The 16,776-nt window shown below is 47.7% G+C and overlaps 1 protein-coding gene across 10 annotated transcripts in view; it reads left to right on the top strand.

The window, feature by feature from the left end:
* NEO1 (neogenin 1) overlaps window positions 1-16,776 on the top strand; it is a 535,617-nt gene that overhangs the window by 276,105 nt on the left and 242,736 nt on the right. For all 10 annotated transcript variants that reach the window (XM_034783480.1, XM_034783479.1, XM_034783474.1 and 7 more), the window contains exon 4: window positions 13,716-13,869. In XM_034783480.1, coding sequence (XP_034639371.1) covers window positions 13,716-13,869 — 154 coding nt within the window. The remainder of the gene's footprint in view (window positions 1-13,715; window positions 13,870-16,776) is intronic.

Raw genomic sequence — 16,776 nt, 5'->3', positions numbered from 1 at the left:
GAGCTGGGGGTCAGGGCTGTGAGGGGATGGGGTCGGGGTGTGTGTCCGGCTCAGAGGGGCTGGGCTCGGAGCTGGGGGTCAGGGCTGTGGGGGATGGGGTCGGGGGAGTGCCTGGCCCCGGCCCCTTACCATGCCGTTTATCTCCTCTCCCAGAGCCTCAGCGCAGTGTGTCCAGCGCTGCAGCGGCGTGGCGTCTCCAGCGGGGCCTGAGTTCCTGCTGCTCGGCCGCAGCTCACAGCCCCACCCGCTTACCAGCTTAGACGCTGGGGGATGTGGGAAGACGGAGGCGGGGGGAGCCTCTGACATACTTGTGGGGGCCTGAGGCCTGGGGCAAATTGCCCCACTCCCCCCCCCCCCCGGCGGCCCTGTCTTAAATTAGTGGGATACAAAACAATACAAATTGTGAGTTTGGCTGATTAATCAGGCAGCTTAGTAAGTTAGGGTTACCTTATTTTAATTTAAAAAAAGGAGGACACTCTGGCCCCACCCCAACTCTGCCCCCTCCCCTGAATGCTCCGCCGCCCTGCTCCTCCCCCTCCCCTGTTTCCCGCAAATCAAATGTTCGCGGGAAGCCTGAAACAGGGAGGCGCAGGTAAGCTGGGGCTGGGGCGGGGCGAGGCGTGGCCCAGTCCGGCCCCGCCGGCCGAGCGATTCCCTCTGGCAGCTGCCCGGCCCAGGCCAAAAGGCTCTGGTCCCGGCATCTCCCGCCCGGCTCGGCTCGAGCCCTGGGTCGCTGGCCCTGGTTTCGGCCCGCCCTGGCCCCGGCGGCCCCCGACCTAGCACTGCCGGCCCCAGGCTCCGGCCCGGACCCAAGCCCCACGCCCCCTCCCTCCCTATTTTCCCGGTCATGTCCGGCTTTTTGGGATTTCCTCCCGGACGGGGATTTGAGGCCCAAAAAGCCGGACATGTCCGGGAAAATCCGGACGTATGGTAACCCTAAGTAAGTGACTAAAATATTTTTGTAAAACCCTAAACAAGAGTTACCAGTGTCTAGTCAGAAATAATTACTTCATTTAATTTGAAGAGAATAACTTTTATTGAGAGTAACTTTTAGGTCCATCAATGGCAATTAGCCAGGATGGACAGGGATGATGTCCCTAGCCTTGCCAGAAGCTGGGAATGGGCGACGGGATGGATCACTTGATAATTACCTGTTCTGTTCATTCCCTCTGGGGCACCTGGCATTGGCCATTGTTGGAAGACAGGATACTGGGCTAAATGGACCTTTGGTCTGACCCAGTATGGCCGTTCTTATGTTCTTATTGAAGAGAGATATCAATTGTCCATCATACTGTTCTGAGCAAGAATTAGCCATCAGTCTCATAATTTTGAGTCAATATAGTTTAAAGGAGAATGTTAGTTTCTAATCAGCCAGCAGAAATTTCATCACAACATTTTTTATTTTAACATTTTAAGCAGTTCATTTCAGTTTTGTGTCATGTTAATAGCAGAAGCAGGTTTCTTCATAATTTTAATTTCGTATAAATTACTAGACATTAGCAGCAAATGCATTTCAGCATCACTTTACACACAGAAAACACATCTCTGCAATTGTATGGTCTAGGAAAGGAGAAAAGAGCAAGAAAATACTTTTTCCTTGAATTAAAACTGCTTTTACATATCTCAGGGTATGTCTACATTACGAAATTAGGTCGAATTTATAGAAGCCGGTTTTATAGAAATCGGTTGTATACAGCCGATTGTGTGTGTCCCCACATAAAATGCTTTAAGTGCATGAAGTCGGCGGACCGCGTCCACAGTACCGAGGCTAGCGTCGACTTCCGGAGCGTTGCACTGTGGGTAGCTATCCCACAGTTCCTGCAGTCTCCACCGCCCATTGGAATTCTGGGTTGAGATCCCAATGCCTGAATGATGCAAAACAGTGTCGCGGGGGGTTCTGGGTACATGTCGTCAGGCCCCTCCCCCTCCATCAGAGCAACGGCAGACAATCGATTCATGCCTTTTTACCTGGGTTACCTGTGCAGACAACATACCACGCCAAGCATGGAGCCCGCTCAGCTCAGCTCAGCTCACCGTCATCATATATCGTCTGGGTGCCGGCAGACGTGGTACTGCATTGCTACATAGCAGCAACTAATTGCTTTTTGGCAGTAGACGGTGCAGTATGACTGGTAGCCTTCATCGGCGATCTGGGTGCTGGCAGACGTGGGGCTGGCAGACGTGGGGCTGCATTGCACACAACAGCAGCCCCTTGTCTTTTGGAAGAAGATGGTATATTACGACTGGTATCCGTCGTCATCGTACTGCAGTGGCTGTCAATCATGGGCACCTGGGCAGTCTCAATGATGATGGCTATCAGTCGTAGTATGCTATTTTCTGCCAAGCGCCCAGTATTTTCTGCCAAGCACTCAGAAGATACCGAGGGCTATCAGTCATGCTGCACCGTCGTCTGCCAGCTTAAGATGTAAAAAATAGATTTGTTCTGTATTCATTTGCTTCCCCCTCCCTCTGTGAAATCAACAGCCTGCTAAACCCAGGGTTTTGAGTTTAATCTTTGGGGGGGGGGCATTCTGTGTGACAGTTGTTTGTGTTTCTCCCTGATGCACAGCCACCTTTCTTGATTTTAATTCCCTGTACCTGTACGCCATGTCGTCACTCGGCCTTCCCTCCCTCCGTCCCTCCTTCCCCTGGTCCGTCAGATACTAGTTTTGCGCCTTTTTTCAGACCAGGCGCCATAGCTAGCACTGGGATCATGGAGCCCGCTCAGATCACCACGGCAATTATGAGCACTATGAACACCACGCACATTGTCCTGGAGTATATGCAGAGGCAGGACATGCCAAAGCAAAACCAGTACCAGCCGAGGAGGCGATTGCAGCGTGGCGACGAGAGTGATGAGGAAATTGACATGGACATAGACCTCTCACAAGGCACAGGCCCCAGCAATGTGGAAATCATGGTGTTACTGGGGCAGGTTCATGCCATCGAACGCCGATTCTGGGCCTGGGAAACAAGCACAGACTGGTGGGACCGCATCGTGCTGCAGGTGTGGGACAATTCCCAGTGGCTGCGAAACTTTCGCATGCGTAAGGGCACTTTCATGGAACTTTGTGACTTGCTTTCCCCTGCCCTGAAGTGCCAGAATACCAGGACGAGAGCAGCCCTCACAGTTGAGAAGCGAGTGGCGATAGCCCTGTGGAAGCTTGCAACGCCAGACAGCTACTGGTCAGTCGGGAATCAATTTGGAGTGGGCAAATCTACGGTGGGGGCTGCTGTGATCCAAGTTGCCAGGGCAATGAAAGACCTGGTGATATCAAGGGTAGTGACTCTGGGAAACGTGCAGGTCATAGTGGCTTTGCTGCAATGGGATTCCCAAACTGTGGTGGGGCCATAGACGGAACCCATATCCCTATCTTGGCACCGGAGCACCAAGTCACCGAGTACATAAACCACAAGGGGTACTTTTCAATGCTGCTGCAAGCCCTGGTGGATCACAAGGGACGTTTCACCAACATCAATGTGGGATGGCCAAGAAAGGTACATGATGCTCGCCTCTTCAGGCACTCTGCTCTGTTTCGAAAGCTGGAGGAAGGGACTTTCTTCCCGGACCAGAAAGTAGCCGTTGGGGATGTTGAAATGCCTATCGTGATCCTTGGGGACCCAGCCTACCCCTTAATGCCATGGCTCATGAAGCCGTACACAGGCAGCCTGGACAGGAGTAAGGACCTGTTCAACTACAGGCTGAGCAAGTGCCGAATGGTGGTGGAATGTGCATTTGGACGTTTAAAAGTGCGCTGGCGCAGCTTACTGACTCGCTCAGACCTCAGCGAAAAGAATATCCCCATTGTTATTGCTGCTTGCTATGCGCTCCACAATATCTGTGAGAGTAAGGGGGAGACATTTATGGCGGGGTGGGAGGTTGAGGCAAATCGCCTGGCCGCTGATTACACGCAGCCAGACACCAGGGTGGTTAGAGGAGCACAGCAGGGCGCAGTGCGCATCAGATAAGCTTTGAAAACGAGTTTTGTGACTGGCCAGGCTACGGTGTGAAACTTCTGTTTGTTTCTCCTTGATGAACCCTCCGCCCCCCCCCCCCGACCCGGTTCACTCTACTTCCCTGTAAACCAACCACCCCACCCTCCCCTCCCCACTTCGAGCACCGCTTGCAGAGGCAATAAAGTCATTGTTACTTCACATTCATGCATTCTTTATTAATTCATCACACAACTAGGGGGATAATTGCAAAGGTAGCCCGGGATGGGTGGGGGAGGAGGGAAGGAAAAGGACACACTGCAGTTTAAAACTTTAACTCTTATTGAAGGCCAGCCTTCTGATGCTCGGGCAATCATCTGGGGTGGAGTGACTGGGTGGACGGAGGCCCCCCCACCGTGTTCTTGGGCGTCTTGGTGAGGAGGCTATGGAACTTGGGGAGGAGGGCTGTTGGTTACACAGGGGCTGTAGCGGCGGTCTCTGCTCCTGCTGCCTTTCCTGCAACTCAACCATACGCTCGAGCATATCAGTTTGATGCTCCAGCAGCCGGAGCATCGACTCTTGCCTTCTGTCTGCAAGCTGACGCCACCTATCATCTTCAGCCCACAACTTGCTCTGTTCATCCCGCGATTCAGCCCGCCACCTCTCCTCTCGTTCATATTGTGCTTTTCTGAAGTCTGACATTGACTGCCTCCATGCATTCTGCTGTGCTCTTTCAGCGTTGGAGGACATCTGGAGCTCCGTGAACATATCGTCCCGCGTCCTCCGTTTTCTCTTTCTAATCTTCACTAGCCTCTGTGAAGGAGAAACATTTGCAGCTGCTGGAGGAGAAGGGAGAGGTGATTAAAAAAGACACATTTTAGAGAACAATGGGTACACTCTTTCACGTTAAATTTTGCTGTTCACATTACACAGCACATGTGCTTTCGTTACAAGGTCGCATTTTTCCTCTCATAGTGAGGGCCTGCCGGTTTCGTGTGAGAGATCACTCACGCAGTGCCAGGCAACAGATTTCGGCTTGCAGGCAGCCATGGTAAGCCACAGTCTTTTGGCTTTTTTAACCTTCTTAACGTGTGGGAATGGTTTCAAACAGCAGCGCCCTCATTTCCCATATCAAGCATGAATTGGGTTGGCCATTTAAAATGGGTTTGCAATGTAAAAGGAGGGGCTATGGTTTCCGGGTTAACATGCAGCACAAACCCAACTAACCCCTCTCCCCCCTACCCAATTCTCTGGGATGATCACTTCACCCCTCCCCCCACCGTGTGGCTAACAGCGGGGAACATTTCTGTTCAGCCGAGCAGGAACGGGCATCTCTGAATGTCCCCTTAATAAAATCGCCCCATTTCAACCAGGTGACCGTGAATGATATCACTCTCCTGAGGATAACAAAGAGCGATAAGGAATGGATGTTGTCTGTATGCCAGCAAACACCGGGACCATACGCTACAATGCTTTGTTATGCAATGATTCCAGACTATGTGCTACTGGCCTGGCGTGGTAAAGTGTCCTACCATGGCGAACGGGATAAGGCAGCCCTCCCTAGAAACCTTTTGCAAAGGCTTTGGGAGTACATGAAGGAGAGCTTTCTGGAGATGTCCCTGGAGGATTTCCACTCCATCCCCATACATGTTAACAGACTTTTCCAGTAGCTGTACTGGCCGCGATTGCCAGGGCAAATTAATCATTAATCATTAAACATGCTTGCTTTTAAACCATGTGTAATATTTACAAAGGTACACTCACCAGAGGTCCCCTGTGTGCCCTCAGGATCTGGGAGCACGCCTTGGGTGAGTTCGGGGGTTACTGGTTCCAGGTCCAGGGTGATAAACATATCCTGGCTGTTGGGGAAACCGGTTTCTCCGCTTGCTTGCTGCTGTGAGCTATCTACATTACCTCCATCCTCATCTTCCTCGTACCCCGAACCCTCTTCCCTGTGTGTTTCTCCAGTGAGGGAGTCATAGCATACGGTTGGGATAGTGGTGGCTGCACCCCCTAGAATGGCATGCAGCTCCGCGTAGAAGCTAAGGCCAATAGGCAGGGGTCCTTCCGCACTCCCGGTCTTCAGGGCACTTCGGTGGCGGGTCCTGGAGCGAGTGAAGGACCCGCCGCAGAATTGCCGCCGAAGACCCAGAGCGTGGAAGGACACCCCCCCCCCCCCGCCGCCAAATTGCCGCCGAGGGCAGCAAAATGCCACCCCCCCAAATCCTGGTGCCTAAGTGACTGCCTAGGTCGCCTAAATGGAAGCATTGGCCATGCACGCGCCGGATGAAATTAAGCAGCCAGCCAGATCTGGCCTGTGGGCTGGAGGTTCTCCACCCCTGCTCTACATAATCATTCAGGTCTCTCTCATCAGCATCAGGCTTGATGCAGGCCTTTCCAAAGTTCCCTGCATGACCCACCAGGATGGCCAGCCACCTAGTTGGTTTTATAGTTATTGTTGTTATACTGCAGGAGTGCCTATTGGCTGCAGTCAGGATTTGGAGCCCTATTGTACATGTTTGTATGCACACAGTCATGAAAAGATAGCCCCTGCCCCAAATACACTATTATATACACAAACATACAACACTAAGAATATGACGACAAATAAAACAGAGCGGGCAGGGCTCATCAGACGAAATGATAAATGTGATGAGCAACGGTCTTAGTACACTAGCTGCCTAGCCATTGTTGAGTGTGTCTTTTGGCATCATGACATGACAAAGGTGAATTTTGAGGAGGGATTTGAAGGAAGACAATGTAGTAGCTCTGCAGATTTTTACAGGGAATTCCTCTCATAACAGATGACATAAGAAAAATGCAAAGATGTCTGAGGGAAAATTGGAGTGATGGGTGATAAACGTTGGCGTTGTTTGCAGAGTAGAGATAGAAATTGACAGCTCAGAAGTATATAAGAGATGATAGGTAAGGTGAGATGAAACCTTGAATGTCTTAGTGGTGAAGACAAGTAGTTTTTCTTTGATGCAGTGGAGCAGTGGGTGTGAAAGGAGGAATTAGAGGGGTGGTTCTTGGTTTAATCAGAGTGATGAGCCCAGGAATATGATCGTTGCAGTAGCATTTTGAATAGATTTGAGGGTTTGTCCAATTTTAGAGATTGTCTGTCAACTAACTTCCTTCTTGTGGATGAGACACAAATGCTCATACAGACTATTAGGTATCGATCTTATGGTGGTGAGTGTAACAAATACTTTCAAAAGGCTCTGCCTGAAGTCCTGGTGCTTGAAAGGCTGGTATTAGCAGGAGAAGACTGGTAACTAAAGTGGTAGAAATGGAATTAGTTTCTAGGAAATCAGTTACTTCCAGTGGATATTATAGGTTCTGTGTTAAAATTATGTACTGTGGTAGGGACAAGGTAGACAAACCAAAGTCCTGTTCCATCCTGATGATACTGGAATTCTTCCAGGATAGGGTCAAAAGGGCACCCTCAGTGGGTAAGCTTCAGCTCTGGGTAATAGCAGCATCTTTTTTCTAGGGTTGCATAGTGAGTCACTGAAGATACGTCTACACAGTGAAAAAAGACCTGCGACAGTGAATCTCAGAGCCTGGATCAACTGACTCAAGCTCACAGGGCTCATGTTGTGTGAAGATGTTTGGGCTTTGGCTGGAGCACGGGCTCTGAAACCTGGAGAGGTGGAGGAGTCTCTGAGCTTGGGCACTCAGCCTGAGCATCTGCACTACTATTTTTAGCCCCTCAGCACGAGCCCTGCAAGCCTGACCTAGGTGATCCGGCCTCTGAGACTGCTGCCACGGGGTTTTTGTTTTTGTTTTTTTTGCTATGTACATGTACCCTGAGTTTTTCAATGTGGGAAGAAAAAATGTAAATTTGTCTGGAGAATTTTTCACTTCTGGGACTCTGATTTAGTGCAGAGTAGACTGTTGCACAGTCTTCAAGCCAATTGATGCCCTATTTCTCAATTCTGGCTGTCAGCGTAGGTGGCCTTTTCTGATAACCACCACCTATGCTAGAAAAATGTGGGTAAATTGACAGTTTGCTTGTTCTAACTTTCTTTCTAGATAGGCTGATCCTGAGAACTGTCTCATTTTCAGACTCAAAGTCAGAGTGCCATATGGACAAGGACTTTCTCCTCACAACCTTTTCCCTAATTTTAAATATCCAAATGCACAGTTCAGTATTTTAATGTCCTTACTACATTTATCTACTGAAATAAGTAGCCTTAGGCCCTTGGATGCTCTTAGTTTTTTACAAGTGGCCTGAGAAAGGAAAAAGCTGTCTCCTTTTCTGTAGCATAAGGCTTGTATTACTGACGCATACAAATCAGTCAGTTTGACTTCTTTCTCTGGGCTCAGGGTTGACTCTGCCACAGGGATTTCATTTCCCAGGCAGAAAGGGAATTGGTATATAGGCTTGGCAGCTTGGTTTGTAGGCTTGGCAGGATTCAATTTTAATGGATAGATGTAGGTCAATGTCTATTTCAGTTGACACACTGAAATTGATGAAAAAATGTGTCTGTCAGTAACAGTCGGCAGGAGTGTACCCTCCCCTGCTTGCACATGTGGGTATCAGGTGTTACTGGCCCTGCGGCAATGCAGGGAGCCGTGTGCAGCCTGAATATCATGAACCCACTCATATTTCATCCAGAGGGCTTCCTGCACTGCCACAGGGCCAGTGACATCCAGTTCCTGCCGGCACAAGTTGTGGAGGCTGTAGTCCTGGCGAAACAGAGCAAACATCTCTGGCCAGACCCGCAAAGAGGACTATGAATCCTCTGCCACAGAGGAAGCCACCCTTCTGCTGAATGTCTCGAACAGGAGACATTCAGCGGTGGGTGGCCTCCCCCAGGGCAGGGGACATGTAATTCTTCTTGCAGTTCTGGGTGGGAGCTCTCTGCTTTGCTCTGCCTAGCCTGCACCACAGCCTTCCACTCACCTTGCACCTGCAAGGACTGGTTGTCACTGGCCCTGTTGACTCTTCAGGGAGCCCTCTGCAGCAACTTTGTCACAACCCTGCTCACTCACTCATCAACCATAAGTGTCAGAGCCATCCTTGGGCAGGTACTGTTCAGCAGCAGCCTGTGGCCAGGGACCTGTTCTCCTCCTAGCAATCCTGGCCTGGGGTCTCTGGTGTGCTAGGTCAGGACCTCAGCTTCTCCCACACCTTGTGCCTTGAGACCTTGGCTTCCTTTGTCAGCACTATACTACCCCTATCCCCAACCCACTTTAATTTCCTGCAACTGTAAAAATAAAAACAGTTACAAATAGAAAAAATATTAAAAATAAAAATAGATAAAAATAAAAAATATTCTTAAATATAAAAAAGATATTAATAATATAAATTAGCAAAAATAAAAATCAAACTGTCAATCCTAAGTGTTTGACAGGTAGCCACCTGAAAACATTCTGTACACATCTTTCCAAAGTACTACAAAATAATTGCCACTGAATCATGAAATGCTGCCAGTAAAGACTGTGTCCCAGGTTTAGTGGAGTGGGGAAAGATGAATTAATTCAAGTGGGTCATTATGAACCCAACTTGTAGTTTTAAAATTGTTTCACAGAGCCTGTTAGTCCTAGCCTCGGGGACCTTGAGCAGAAAGAGTAATTTCTTTTTTGTTATTGGAGTTCCCACCAAAGGGTCCTGTAGTTTGTTGTGAAGTTTGGACCAATCAGCTACTCGTATAGTGTTTAGTTCTTCTTCAAGTGATGGTCCCTATTGTATTCCACTGAGGGTTTATGTATATGCAGCATGCATCCGGAGCCAGAGATTTTGAAAGTAGTTGTGTCCATTGGTCCGTGCATGCGCCCTTGGCTCACCTCATTGTTTCGCCCGAGGTGATAACGGGCAGGGTGGACCAACCATATATCCAGTTCCTTCTCACCACCACGTGGTCCGGGTTAGAACTATTAGTGTCTTCTCACGTGTGACGCACTTTAAAAAAGATAAAGAGTTGTACATACTCTGAAACTAACTATTTTACTGTTTTTACTGTTTATGTAGTAGTTTTGGTAGTTTACTTGTTTCCGTGCGTGGACACTGGACTATGCCAAAGAGCCCAGCCTTTAAAATTTGTAACTCCTTCCTGCGACAAACATCAGCACTGCCTCTACTGCTTGGGAGAAGCCCATATTTCATCCAGGTGCAGTATCTGCCAGTCCTTCTCCAGCCGTACCCAAGAAGGCCAGTCTCTTTGCCTCCAGAAGCACCTCTTGGAAGTTGCCATGAAATCTTATTCGGATCCAGGTTTGGTGTCCCTCCCACCCCCTGCCACATCCTCCTCCATACATTGGCCTGAGGCAGCCAGGAGTGCACCTCCAGCTACAGAATCTGAGTCCGGCACCAGCAGTACAACCGCTATGGACCCTGTGCCGGGCCCTACTTTGGCGGCAAGGAAGCATGCACATAAGCATGGCAGTAAATCTTCCTCCATTCCTAAGAAAGGAGAGGCTCCTTCCATGAGTTCCAGTCACGGGAAGGTAGCACATTCTAAAGCACATAAGCACAAAAAGAGACCGCTGAAACCAACGGATCTGTCAGTACTGGGTACCGACCTGCACACACCATCAACATTGGCATTTCTCTGAGCTCAAGAACCATCCACTCCATGGAGGACCATTGTTCCATACTGGATAGGGATGGAGAGAAGTTCCTTGACTCCAGGGAGGTTGGGAAAAGCACCAGAGCCCCTGGAAGTGTTTGCTCTGGGAAAGCTGAGGTCTCTGCACCATCTGGGACCCTCTACTTCTAGGGAGACTTTATCTCCTGTGCAGGGCATGCCGCAGCTGAATCACTCCTCACTCCCTGCTCTGGTGGTGTACACATTTCCACTGGCTCTGCCAGTACTGCTGATGGAACTGGTCTTTGAATTTTTGTCTTCAGAGGAATTGGATGAAGGACGGGGGCTGTCCATCCCTTCCTGCCACTATGAGTACCAGTAGAGGCCTTCTACATCCTGGCAGTAACCTCCACTCCAGCCGCCCACCACAACACCCTCTGGATGTATCATACTGGCTCTACTGGGGATCCTGGTCCCAATACCCATCCTTGGAATCTGTCTATTCCGTCAGAGAAACATCACCTATTTCGCTGTCTTGGGCATCTTCGAGTAGATGCTCAGAACTGATGATGGAAGAAGAGCCACTCAGTCCGGTTCCACTGGTACTGCTGGAACAGGAGAGATTCCCATCGTCCTCATTTGAAGCAGCAGTGGCTGTGGTATCTCCCGCATCTCCTGATGACTACTGCCAGTTCCAGGATCTTTTGCACAGAGTGGCAGGAGAGCTGCATATTCCTCTGGAGGAGATCCAAGACACTCCTCAGAAGCTGCTGGACACACTTCACTCATTGGTGATGGGTAGAGTTGCTCTGCCAATCGATGCCATCCCCGAGCCAGCCTAGAATGGTTTGGCATATGCCAGCCACATGTATGCCTACCACCAACAGGGCAGATAAATGCTACTATGTGAGAGCCAAGGGGTATGAGTTTTTCTCACGCCCTCCCCCACCCCACCCACAATTCACTTGTGGTCCAGAGAGCGATGGAATGGGCTAGAAATCAGCATCCATGCTCCAGCCCATCCGACAGGGAAGGCAAGCAGCTGGACCTTTTGGGCCACAAGATCTTCTCCCCTCAGTCAGCCTTCCATTCAGGATCTCGAATTATCAAGCATTACCTGGTAAATACAGTTTCCTTCATTAAAGCAAATTGGAGGACTTTGCTGAAAAACTGCCACAAGACCAGGCAGACTTCCAAGCAATAATGGAGGGGAAGCTAGTAGCAAGAATATCGCTACTAGCTAGTAGCAAGAAAATCAGCTACACCTTCCTGCCTCTTCCATGCTGCCACGAGTACTCCAGAGGATCAGACGGAACAGAGTAACAGTCATTCTGAGAGAGTTCTAGTTTCCCAACCTCCTCTACATGTCTGCCCATCCCCCAATTCCCATCCCTGCTTTCTTCAAGCTACTGACACAGCACAACAGCAGGATCAGACATCCCAATCCACAGACACTTCACCTCAGAGTGTGGTATTTGGATGGCATCTTCTCTAGAATGGGTGTGTTCATCAGAAAGCAGTGAGAAAGAACCCACTAGGTGTTCCTCCCAGGTCAAGTGGAACTGCTTCACCCAACAGAAGGAGTTTTCCCCAGAAGCAGTGGAGATTCCCCTGCTTTTAGACTCCCTTCTGTCCTTGAAGGCATTGGGCCTCTCCCTCAACTCTCTCAAGGTAAACCCAGCGGCAGTTAACATCTTCCCCCTCTCCTCCCCCACCCCCCAGAAGGACATTCTATCTTTACACACCTGCTGATTGCTAGGTTTTGGAAAAGTCTCATCAGAACCTTCCGACCCGTACAATCCATTTCTCTCCAGTGGGACCTCAAATTAGTTCTCTCATCACTAACGGAACTGCCATTTGAACCAGTCTTCATGCTCTGTGTCACTCCTTTCCATGAATGTCACTTTCCTTGTTGGCTATCACTTCTTCGAGAAGGGTAGGTGAACTTTGGGGCCATGATTGCAGACCCTTCCTTCACCACTTTACATAAAGATAGTCTCCCTGCACTTGCATCCAAAGTTGCTTCCAAAGATCGCTTCCAAAGATCATTTCCAAAGCATCAGACCTTGGAAGAGGAATGACGACTCCATTCTCTTGATTTCCATCGGGTCTTCGCCTTCTACCTGAAGAGGACAAGACCGATCAGGAAATCTCCTAAACTCTTCGTTGCAATAGCTGGAAGAGTTAAAGGTCAGACAATCTCCACACAGAGAATCTTCACGTGGATTTTTGGGTGCATCACACTATGCTGTCAGTTATTGGAACTGCCTTTAGTTTCTGGGGTGCGGGCAGATTCCACAAGAGCTCAGGCTTTGACCATAGCCTCATTCCATGACGTACCACTCTGGGACATATGTTGAGCAGCCATGTGGCATTATATCTTGGTGCAGGAATTGGTGGCAGATGCCTCCTTTGGCGCAGCTGTCCTCTGCTCAACCGTTCCATCTTTATCCTTGCACCCTCCTCCGACTTAGGTACTGCTCGTTAATCACCCTCAGTAGAATACAATGGGGACCATCACTCGAAGAAGAAGAGGAGGTTACTTATGTATAACTAGAGGTTCTTCGAGATGTGTTGGCCCTATCTGTATTCCATTTCTCACTCTCTACTGTGGATCTGTTGGATTTACAGTGAAGAAAGAACTAGAGATGCGGATGGTCAGCACTGCCTTTATCACCTCGGATGAAACCATGAGGTGAACCAAGGGTGCATGCGCAAACCAACAGACACTACTACTTTCAAAATCTCCAGCTCCAGATGCATGGTGCAGTGTAATACAGATAGGCACCACACATCTCGAAGAACTTCCAGTTACAGGTAAGTAACCTCCTCTTACTGAGTGGCCGTTTCCAAGTTTTGTAGGTATAGCTAGTTACTCAGGTTGTTTCCTGGGGAATTTGGAGCAGGCTGCTCTTGAGAAACCATAACTCCAACTCCAGAACAGTCAATTTGCATGTCTGGAGCAGGAAGTCAGATGCAGCCAGTTAATCCTAGATTAGCTCTTTGCAGAAACTCCATTTATAGGTAAGACAAATTAGTGTCCTGTAGAAATGCCTTCTTGGCTTTATAGTTTTGTGTTTATCGTAGCTTCATCAAAAAGAGGTAGAGAAGCAACTAGCTGCTTCATTGTTTTGAGCACTGTGTTTACTACAGAAGGGGCACAATATGCTGGTGTTAATTTGATAATCCCATTGTCTTTATTCAGTGTTTGATAACTTCATTGTCATTTTATTTACAAAATATTTGCAGATCCAGAGGTTCCATTAAACCTGGTGTTTCTGAGGCAACCTTCTCCACTTACCAAAGTTACTGGGCAAAGTGCAGTTTTCCCATGTGTCACTGCAGGATTTCCAACTCCAGTTGTCAGGTGGATGAAAAACGAAGAAGAACTTACCACAGAAGGGTAAGTAATGGCTAGTAAATGGAAATTGACTTTCCTAATACTTAAACTTAGTAATATAGGAATTATTATGCCAAGTGAGACTTATGGTTTTAGACCTAAGTCCACTCAGCTTCTGCTTAATTTTAAAGTGACACAGTAGGTTCTACTGTTCTAATGTGGGGGTCTTCAGGTTGAGGGTTGTGACAAGCCTTGTGCCACATAGGGTGGGCAGACCAACTCAGAAGTCAATCCAGAACACTGGTAAAACAACAGAGGGTCTGTTCAGTGGATCTAAACCACAGGAATGTCAGTATGATGCCACATGATCACATTTATTTATTTGTTTGATATTTAAAAACAGGAAATTGCACACAACAAAACTGTTAAAAGAATGTTAAGGTGGCAAAGTCAAACATTTGAAAATAGGGAAATTCCAGAATTAAGGTTACCTTTGTAACTTAACTGGGCTCCCTTCTGCATATGCATTATGATATTATTTAATTACATGATCAAATGCTACGTTTTCCACAGTATCCTTGCCTCATTCAGTGCACAGAAAGGACGGTACTCAATGAGCAGCTATGGAGTATTTTTTTGTCCTCATTGTTCACTGTATGGTCCTATGCCTTATTTACTCCATACTATTCAAACTCTGCTTTGAAGACATTTATTAATTTCCTCATGGGCTTTTTTTTGTGGTGCTTATCTCTAGAGTATCTGAATGGTTCACAAATATTAATTTATTTTCACAGTACATTTGTGAGATTAGGTGGTAATATGCCTGTTTTACAGATGAGAAACTGAGGCACAGAAATCAAGGTTGAAAGTATCTTAAATTTGGTGTCCAATTTGAGATGCCTTGGACTAGATTTTTCAGTGTACATAGCATTATATAGCACTTTATATATTCAAAACCCCGCTCCCATTGACTTCAGTTGCAGCTGTAAGTGTTCAGCCCTTCATCAGTTCAGATCCCAAGGCCTCAATTTGAGCATCCAGAAACATAGGAGCATACTATTAGTGACCACGCATTAAAGTTTGGTTTAAGCAATTTGCCAGGCATCACACAGGGACTCTGTGACAGAGGCAGGGATAGAATCCAATTCTCCGTGGCAGAATTCAACTACCTTACCGGTGAGATCATCCTTTCTCCTCCTGTAATCTCCTGCCTGAATCGCTATATATTTTACAACCTCTGCAACAAATGAGGCTGAGATCCTACAGACAAGTATCCTTCATTATACAACCTTGATTCATTGATTTAGGGCTGAGTATTGCACGTCTTTTTCTAGATTTAAAGGCCAGTTATCTAGAATGTAAGTGGGTGTGTGGGTCTTTTCAAGCCAGCCTCCCAGGGTATGTCTACACTGCAATAAAACACCTATGGCTGGCCCTTGTCAGCTGTCTTGGGCTCACAGAACTCAGGCTGTGGGACAATAAAATTGCACTGTAGACCTCCGGGCTTGGGACCCCGTGGAGAACGTGGAGGTGGCATTGGTCCCATAACCCAGACACCAGCCTGAGTCCAGACATCTACACTGCAGTTTTATAGCCCTGAAGCCCAAGTCAGCTGACATGGGAGAGCTGCGGATGTTTTATTGCAGTGTAGGCATACCCCCAGTGACCTGATAGCCCCTGATAACTCCATACACTTTTATGAGTTAATGGATACTACATCAGTGGACATCTAGTCTCTGAGAGAGACAGTTAAGAGGAATATTTCTTTTTCCTTTAAAGCTCAAAATAAATGTTCACAAAAAAGAGGGAATAAATAAGGGGTTGGGCCCTAAAAGCCTTTTTTAACATATTATACTACAAAGTCTCTAGGGGACTGCTAGGGGACGAGAGAGGTATTTGGCTGTTGCTGGCTAAAGTTGATTCCATTTGTGTTATGGCTTTTTCCTTAGAGAAGTATGGTTGTTAACATAAAGTTTATTTTGAGGGATAATAAAGAGGAAAATTTGATTTGCCTCACTCTGCAGAACATGAGTTCTTGATTCGTTTTTCATAGAACACAGTTCTCCTTTGAGTGATGAGTGTCTTCCAATGTGAGTGCATGTACGCTTCATGTGCCTGTGCCCGCTGCCTCCTTGTGCTCTGAATCAAGAACATAAGGGGTGACATTTATAGCCTGCTTCTCTAGTTCCTTTTTGCTGCTTGTGATTTGAGATGGAACCCCTGCAATTTTACTAGCTGTTCCTGTTCGAGTCTAGCTTTTTTTCTGGAAATAGTTTATGGTCGGATCATTGTATTTTATGAATTTAGGAGTTCCTTAGTGTAGATCAGGGGTCGGCAACCTTTCAGATTTGGTGTGCCGAGTCTTCATTTATTCACTCTAATTTAAGGTTTCACGTGCCAGTAATACATTTTAACATTTTTAGAAAGTGTCTTTCTATAAGTCTATAATATATAACTAAACTATTGTTGCATGTAAAGTAAATAAGGTTTTTAAAATGTTTAAGAAGCTTCATTTAAAATTAAATTCAAATGCAGAGCCCCACAGACTGGTGGCCAGGACCTGGGCAGCGTGAGTGCCACTGAAAATCAGCTCGTGTGCCATAGGTTGCCTACCCCTGGTGTAGATAGTGTTTCAGGGTGTAGGGGTTCCCAGTCCATCACTCACCATGCACTAGAGAATCAGCAATCCTGTGAGTTCTGGCTCCAAACACACTTAATGAAGTGGACAATGAGGCCCCAGTCTACCCCCAAGTAATCTGCCCCCACAAGATGCTCCCTGGCTCTGGTTTGGCAGACACCATGCCTAAGGACACTAGCAAGTGACGGGAGAAGCATAAGGACAAATACCCCCATAAGAAACAGGAAAAATCTCCTCCCTAAATCTTCCCAAACAAATGAGATTCCACACCTCAGTATGGGTGTGTCAGGAGCTCGCGAGGTACGTGGGTCTGAACTACTGGTACCAAGGGC

Source organism: Trachemys scripta, chromosome 10 (genome assembly GCF_013100865.1).
Source record: "Trachemys scripta elegans isolate TJP31775 chromosome 10, CAS_Tse_1.0, whole genome shotgun sequence".
Lineage (NCBI taxonomy): Eukaryota > Metazoa > Chordata > Testudines > Emydidae > Trachemys > Trachemys scripta.
The sequence above is the reverse complement of the archived record's forward strand: the minus strand, read 5'-3'. Positions and strand labels throughout refer to the sequence as shown.